This window comes from Nicotiana tabacum, chromosome 12, assembly GCF_000715075.1.
Source record: "Nicotiana tabacum cultivar K326 chromosome 12, ASM71507v2, whole genome shotgun sequence".
Taxonomy (NCBI): Eukaryota; Viridiplantae; Streptophyta; class Magnoliopsida; order Solanales; family Solanaceae; genus Nicotiana; species Nicotiana tabacum.
The window spans coordinates 46,649,987-46,658,433 of NC_134091.1; the positions used below are offsets into that span (position 1 = coordinate 46,649,987).

General features: G+C 34.7%; 1 protein-coding gene across 1 annotated transcript; it reads right to left on the reverse strand.

The window, feature by feature from the left end:
- Positions 1-1,021: 1,021 nt before the first annotated feature.
- LOC107829789 (vacuolar iron transporter homolog 4-like) lies at positions 1,022-2,794 on the reverse strand. The gene has a single exon (XM_016657257.2). It carries the CDS (start codon positions 2,194-2,196, stop codon positions 1,243-1,245), a length of 954 nt encoding a protein of 317 aa, XP_016512743.2. The 5' UTR covers positions 2,197-2,794; the 3' UTR covers positions 1,022-1,242.
- Positions 2,795-8,447: the final 5,653 nt, after the last annotated feature.

Below are 8,447 nucleotides of genomic sequence, written 5' to 3' on the forward strand. Positions count from 1 at the left end.
TGTGTAGTTTAAATTAGAAAAGAATTCTAGCCTTAGGTGATTACAATTATATCCTTAAATTATACAAATATTTAAGATCATAAAAGTCTAATAATATTTCGAAAATATTTTAATCATTTAATATTTAATATACATTATTCGTATTTTTATAATAATATAAATATGTAGAGATTTTTACGTACGTATTTTTATATGATAGTTTATTTCCCAAAATTAAAAGACCTTTTTGGTTTTTCATTTAATGTCTAGTAACCGCTTTGCCTCCCTCCCTAATATTAATTTGCGGCGCGTAAGGGGCCCATTTAACAAAGAAACGATCCCTATCGAATTACTTTTGGTAGGGTTCGAATCCTACACGTCTAATTAAAATTGGAAGGGTCATATCCATTTCTCCATCATCCTTGATAATTATGTCTTCTATATTTTTTATTGTATCAAACGTCTGTTTGCTTTCCACTAATTAAGCGAAACTTAATTATTCCCTAAATCATTCAGTACTTCTTAACATTTTATTATCATAGAGGCGCTGGGGGTTCCATTTTTCAATTCGAAAAAGTTAAAAAATTTCAACAAAACTGTTTTACACTTTTTTACTAAATTTAATCTAATAAATAAATAACAGGACAATTAATTTGATGTGGAGGGTGTATAATATAAGAATTTGTTAAACTTATATTGAAATGAATTACATATAGTACCTAGATTAATGATATTAAACAGTATTATACACATCCAACATGTGATATCCAGTACACAAAAGAAAGAGGGTTCCGGTGCTAGCAAATTGCTACTTCATACTACTGCATCTTTAAAGTAATACTATCAAGATTAATGATTTTAAACATATAAGAAAGGATTTTTTTTTTTTTGGTTAGAAATTAGTTTTAGTGCCATTCTTAAAATTGATTGACACTTTCCTCCAAATTAATACTAATTGGTAAATTATTTTAGGACAGATTGGAAACGTCATGCAGATACGTAAAATTTATTCCAAAACAAAAGAACGAAACAAAGGTCTTAATAGAAGGGGTGGAATCTTATTATGTTATGATACAATAATATAATGCATGCATACGGTTAATCAGAGCATGAGGGAGATACAAATATTTGGATTACAATCTATATATATATATATCCTAGCTATAACAAAATTTATAACACGAAGAAGAATATAAAGTAAAAATAAAGAAGCGTGGCTTTTTGACAAATTAAAGCATTATGCCACAAATAGTAATATAGAGTTTAGAGGCCACTAGAACCAATCAATTTTGTTAAGCCAAAAGTTATGGCCATAGCCAACCAACCTCCAAGCAAAACCCTAGCTGAGGACTTGACTACCGGTGCCTTCCCTAAAGCAGCTCCTAACCATCCAAACACCATTAAAGCTAAGGTCACTGCTGCAACAACAACTCCAATTCTCACTTTGTAATCCCTAATAAATGATGCTGCCAATAATGGCACCATTGCACCCACTGAGAATGCTAGGGCTGATGCTGCTGCTGCTTGTGCTGGATTTGGCAAGCTATCTTTCGCATCATCATCTTCTTTTTCTCTGTTAGCGTTTCTTCTCTTTTCCCTTTTCATTTGAGCCACTTCTATGTCAAGTTGAGAATAAACGGAGACAAATTCTCCGATGGCCATAGAACAAGCTCCGGCCACTAGACCGGCGAATCCGGTCAAGATCATGACCTTAATGTCTTTTTTCACAGCTCCAACCCCCATCATCAATGATGCTGTTGAAACTAATCCATCATTGGCTCCAAGAACAGCTGCTCTGAGCCATTGGGATCGTTTCGAATAGTCGAATTCGTTCTCATCCACTTCCTGTTCTAGGGTTACTTGTTGCTCCAAGTCATTCATAGGGAGAGTGAACTTGGATTCTTGTTGAGTATTTGCTTGGTTTGAAGCCATGGTCTTTTTGTTTGACAGAAAATAATGACTTGAAAATAAATAAGTAGGCAAAGAGTGGAAGAAAGTAGTAGTAGATGACTGTGTTTGACACACGCCTCTTAAGGCTGGGTATTTATAGAAAGAAAATTTTATATTGTAGTAGTGGGGAAAATGTGTGGGGACTTTGCATGAGCAATAACATAAAGAGATTTCGTGAATACATAAAATTCTTTGTACCTTGAAAAAATTGAACTCTCCCTTTTTTTGTTTCTTTTTAGTAAAATGATGATGGAGTCTTGCAAGCATTGGGTTCTCCTTTTTAGCTTAAATTATTGAGGAGTATACGAATTAATTGGTGATATAAAACGAAACATAAGCTTTTGTTTGCATGATCTTTGTTTAAAGAATGAAGAGTTTTTTTCATGTCTTCTTTGATAATTTTTACTTTTTTTTCGGAAAGAACGACTTTTTATGGAAATTTAAAGCTCCTCCGCAGTAATGAAAATAATATATAAATAATTAAAAAAAATCTGCCCTTTTATCATTGCCAGTTCACGACATCCTGAAAAGATAAAAAAAAATCTCTATAATTTTTCCGTATTACTTCTCTACATGTTACAAAATTGCACCTGAAGAAATTGATGAAAATTATATAACGAAGTATTTAATTTGCTCGTAGATTCTTATATAAGGACTTCCAAAAAAGAGTTAAGAGAACGAAAAAAATAACCTTTGACATGAAAGAGAGTAGGATATACAGTGGGAAATCACTATGGAATATAGAGAGAGGAAGAAGAAAAAGAGAACAGAAAATGGTTTTCTGATTTCTAAGCTAACCTGGGATTGGCTTAAGGGAAAAAGAGAGAAATTACTTTAAGGGATGTTGTTATACCAGAATTAGGACGTCACGAATAAGGCATGACAAATAAAGATAAGAAAAAGAAAGACCGAAAGGAGAAGTTTTACTTGCCTTTTTCCTCAATAGACTCTTCAGTTTTATGTCCATAGAAGAGGACAAATACGACTTGCGGATCCAACATAAAACGCCCGTGGTTATGTGTGTATATATATGTGTGTGTGAAAACAAGTACATATAAGGTCAAATATATATTTTCAAAACATACTGTTTTAGTCTAGTAAGAATTTATAACATCTAAATTTTGTGTTGCCATTCATGTAGTTTGCATATTTTATCTATATATAACCCTATTTCTGTGATTTTAATCAATGACTCATAATATTGTAGTGTAGTGTCGCTTTTTTGTTGTTTGAATTCGTGTGCGTTTTATTGACATCGTAGATGAAGCTATATTTCACAAAATTGGATCGAAAATTTGTGATCCAATCTAGCACTCGAAAATCGGATCGAAGGATTTTTCACTTTTATCTTTATGATCATATGGTGGAGATGACTGGCACAATCTCCCAAAGTCGTTATAACATTTCAAAGTTCTTTCTTTCCTATATGATCTATATATAAGTAAACTCAAACGGAGTTTCTCTCTCTGTCTCTCTCCATAATATCGCGACTATCTATATACACAAAATTAAAACAGGTAGCCAAGAAGAACCAGTTTAAAAATTAGAAAGAAAAGTAACGTGTTATTGACTAGTTTTCTCAATGTTCCAAATGTTTGCCATTTTCACTACTTGAGAATCAAATCAAGGGAAATTTGACTAACATTTATAAAAAATTATTTTACTATTCTGATGTTAGGAAATAGGAAAAAAATGCAACTTATATGCTCCATTTTGTGTAGTTTGAGAGTTAGTTAGTGAAACACTATTACCTTGAACTATTAGATAAAGAGTTCGGGTCACATGAAATTAAGTGGAAAACCGCTATTGATCTTTCTTGGAGCATATAAGTTGCATTACTAATGTACTTTGATTTTTCATCTCCAAAATGTTGTCAAATTTATTCTCCATAAGTAAATAAATGCCTACATATTTTGGGACAAAACCGGTTACTATCATATTTTGAGTAGGAAAGGGCAATGTAACGACTCGACCGGTCGTTTTGAGCATTTGCATTTCGCAGGTAGTTTAAAGACATGAGTAGCTCCGTATGATGTATTATGACTTGTGTGAATCGTCGGTTTTGGTTTTCAAGTTATTCAGAAGTGATTTGGAAGAATGAATTTCATGATTAAAGCTTTAAGTTGGAAGAGTTGACCAAGTTTGACTTTTGTTAATTTGACCCCGAAATGAAGTTTTGATGGTTTCGTTATGTCCGGATGGTGATTTTGGACTTGGGCATATGCCCGAATTTTATATTTGAATATTTCTAGAAGGATTCGGCGCTAATTGGCGAGAGTTGGAAATTTGAAGGTTTGGAAAGTTCATAAGTTTGACCGGGAGTTGAGTTTGATGATATCGGGTTCGGATTATGGTTCTAAAATTTGAATAGTTTCGTTATGTCATTTGGGACTTGTGTGCAAAATTTGAGTTCATTCAGGATTGATTTGATATGTTTCAGCGCGAGTTTTGGAAGTTGAAAGTTCAAAGTTCATTTAAGTTCGAATTCAGGTGCGACTCGTCGTTTTGATATTGTTATGTGTGACTTGAGGCCTCGAGTAGGTCCGTGTTATGTTATGGGACTTGTTGGTATATTTGGACGGGGTCCCGAGTGGCTCGGGTGAGTTACAGACGTGGTTCAAATTATTTTTATCTCTTGTTGCATTGTTGAAGATTTGATGGTACTGGTGTAGCCGCATCTGCGGAGTCTTGATCGCAGAAGCGACTTTGCAGATGCGGGTTGTCCATCACAGAAGCGAGAAGAGGCTGGGTGAGGAAGATCGCAGAAGCGGAGAATTGAGCACATGTGTGGATGCGCAGGTGCGAGGAATTGGAGCGCAGGTGTGAGGAATTGGAGCGCAAGCGCGAAGGTCTTCGCAGAAGCGGAGTTTTGTTACCGCAGGTGCGAGGGGTACTGGGCTAAACTATTTTCGCAGAAGCGAAGAATTTTACCGCAGAAGCAGATATCGCAGATGCGACGATATGATCGCATATGCGATGAAGCCTGGGCAAAACTATATTTCGAGACTTGGTCGTTTCTTTTCATATTTTTGAGACTTGGAGCTCGGTTTTGAGAGACTTTGAAGAGAAATTTCACCACACAAATTGGGGTAAGCATTCTTAACTCGATTTTGTTTATATTTCATGAATCTATCCTCGTTTTTGGCTTTTGGTTGATGATTCAAAAGAGAAATAATGGGTTTTTGTCTAAAGTTTTATAGAGTGAAATTTTGAGTTTTGAACATCGATTTGGAGTCGGATTTGAGTGAAACTAGTATGGTTGGACTCGTAATTGAATAAGTTGTCGGATTTTGGAAGTTTCATCGGGTTTCGAGGTGTAGGCCATGGTTTAACGTTTTGGTTGATTTTGGGCTTTTGATTAAAGACTCGACCTTTATCGACTGGGTTTGTTTCCTTTGGCATTATTTGAAGTATTTGAGTTGCTTTTGGCTAGTTTTGAGCCGTTTGGAGGTCAGTACACGCGGGATGGCATTTTTGGAGCATCGTTTGGCTTATTCGGTATTGGATTTGACTTGTTCGAGGTAAGTAACACTTCTAGACTTGGTGCTGAGGGCATGAAACTCCGAATTACGTATTATGTGATTGATGTTGGGGTGACGCGCATGCTAGGTGACGGGCATGTGGGTGTGTACTGTGTGAATTATGATTTAGTCAATAGCATGGAATTGTGTAGCTATCTTATATAAATATTTTTACTGTACTCTATGTGTTAGAGCACTTGAGCTGTAAATCATGCTAGAAATTATGTTTAGGCTATATCCTGGTACTATTAGGACCCATAGTGGTCGTTCTTTGCTGTTTAGTTATTTGCTTAATTGTAGTTATGTACTCAGTCGCATTCATCATTACATATCATATCTCAATCTCTGTTATTGTATATTGTCACATCTCATATCATTGATTTGGGCTGCCTAGCATGAGTGTTGTGAGCCCGAGATACTGGAAAGATTGATGACTGAGTGAGGCCGAGGGTCTGTTGTGAGTGATATTTATGGCATCAGGTTGCACGCCGCAGTAGGCTTTATTGATTCATGCCAGGATTTAACTTATTTTAGCGCTTGGGCTGGATCGGCCCCTCTGGAGTTTGCACATCCACAATGGGCGCAGTTTCTATGGATTTTTGAGCTAGATCTGTCCTGGATTCATATGCATTGGGCTGGATCTGCCCCTGGATTTATTTATGTTTTGGTTTGATCTGCCTTGTACAGTACTGAGTGACTGAGTGTGCTAAGTATTGAGCATGGTGAGAGAGAGTACGAGACAGTGAGATTGAGTACTCTGAGAGTGTGAGTACATGGGTTCATCACTGAGATGCATTGCATTTGACATGCGTACTTGAGATACAGGCATAGAGATGCGTTTCCTCACGATACCCGATTTTGTGACATTCATGATTTAACCTGCATATTGACATGTAGGCATAGAGATGTACTTTTCTCATGCTATCTGAAAATGAAACATCTTATTTATTGTTGAAAGGTTTTTGGGAAAGTCACAGTTTTCAAACTTACTCATATGTTTTTGGTGTTTTCGGTGAAAGATTTGGGATTTACTTTTATACTTGAAAAACATGCCTATTTTTCGTAACTGTGAACGAGTTGAGCATCTTATCTCTAAGTTATTTTCTTGTACTATTTTTATTATATTGTTATGAACTATGGCTGATTATTGGAGTTGGACTCTGACCCTTATCCCAGCTCGTCACTACTTTCAACCTAAGATTAGGTTTATTACTTATTGAGTACATGGGGTCGGTTGTACTCATACTACATTTCTGCACCTTGCGTGCAGATGTTTGATGTTGATGTTGCTGCATACAACGGGAGCTGGATCTGAAGATGTACTTGCGTTCCAGTTATGACTATCACTTGTCCTTGGTAGCATTAGATTCGAATTCTGTTCATTTACATTTCAAACAGATGTTATAATTATTTCAGTTCAGTCTTGTAAAGAAAAAAAAATCTAAATCTTAAAAACTCGTGATTTGTACTACCAGTCCTTGAAAAATTCTTTGTATAAAAGCAGTTGTATTATCATTTCTTCTCTTAATAAATTTTATTAATTTGAATAGTTGTTAATTGACTTACCTAGCGGGTTGTATTAGGTGTCATCACGGCTAGTTAGATTTTGGATTGTGACAGGGCAACAAGTGGAACGTAACATACTTTCATGCAAAAGCAAGTACACAGCCAAAGTATGTAGTAGTATCTAAATCCTAGCTTGGTTTAATATTTATAGAATTATTTTTAAAGAACCAAATATTCATTAAACAGTCAAGTTAAACAGAGTTGCATCTTAGAAACATCCCTAGTCTCGCTTCATTTCTGCACCCCAAATTTGGCACGTGATCCCACTATCTCTACTTTGGAAAAAACGAGATTATTTTAACTAAAAATTCTTAACCTGAAATATTCCTTTTTTTGTTGGTAATTATCTTTTTTTTTTTTATTTTTTTTTTATTTACAGTTGTAATACCTTTTGATGACTGCCGGATATCTTTCCATAACTACCTTCACACCCTCAATGAAATATCAACCTTAAATCACTCTTCGACTTATGGCTCGTTTTCTCAGTATACATACATATTAGTTTACTTTAATTTTTTATTTTATGAAATCTAATATTCATTGAGGGTGTGCAGAAAAACCTTCTCTGAATATTCAATAGCTTGTTATGTATTAAGAATGTACATTTTATCAACTAACTAAATTATTAATTTTATAAAAGTAATTAATTTTTTTTTCACTCAGTTAGTACACGTCGCTATATGATCGTAAAGAGAATTAGAACCAAAACTTTATCAAGACTGATAAATATTGTTATAGGTCAAGATATTTTAAGATATTCAACGTCAATTTGCTTTGATTATTGAGGAATATTCTTTTGTTAGGTTTGCACAGTATATTTGCAGAATCACTTAAAAAAGTAACATTTCAGAACAAAAGTAATCAAGGTTTTAAAAGATTTGTATATCTAAGTAAACTTCAATTGGTGTACCCTTCGAATCAATGAAATCATTAAACAAACTGAAAATGGATTGCTGAAGAGGAAAGCATTTGGATGGTTGGCTAGTGAGACAGTACATGAGAAGTGGGGAATACGATAATATTAATAAATGGGAAGAGTGTGGATTCCACACGAATGTCACCAGGCTCTCATTATCTTATTGCATTACCAACAGAAAAAGAACCCCATTTTGTGGCTTTACTTTAATTCTTCATATCTCAACTTTTCACTAAAAGTAGTTACCTTTAGAAATATAGATGAGGAGTTATCATTAAGTTGCTGATCGTTTTCTTCCTTTCTTGAAATTGCTAAAGAAGGGGATAGGTTCTTTAATGGGATCTCGTATATATACTCTTCTTTTGTTTGGCTATTGAATTATTGATTCCTTGTTTCCAAACTAATCACATTGATCAGTTGAGCATTTTAAGATGGCAGAAAGACAGATAAATTCAAAGAAGAAATGTAACAAGAAATGCTTGGAAGATATGGATAGGAGTATGCCACATAGTGAC

What these genes read in the sequence shown, in the direction of transcription:
- LOC107829789 (XM_016657257.2), bottom strand. Translation starts at nt 2,196, where the DNA reads ATGCTTGCAAGACTCCATCATCATTTTACTAAAAAGAAACAAAAAAAG.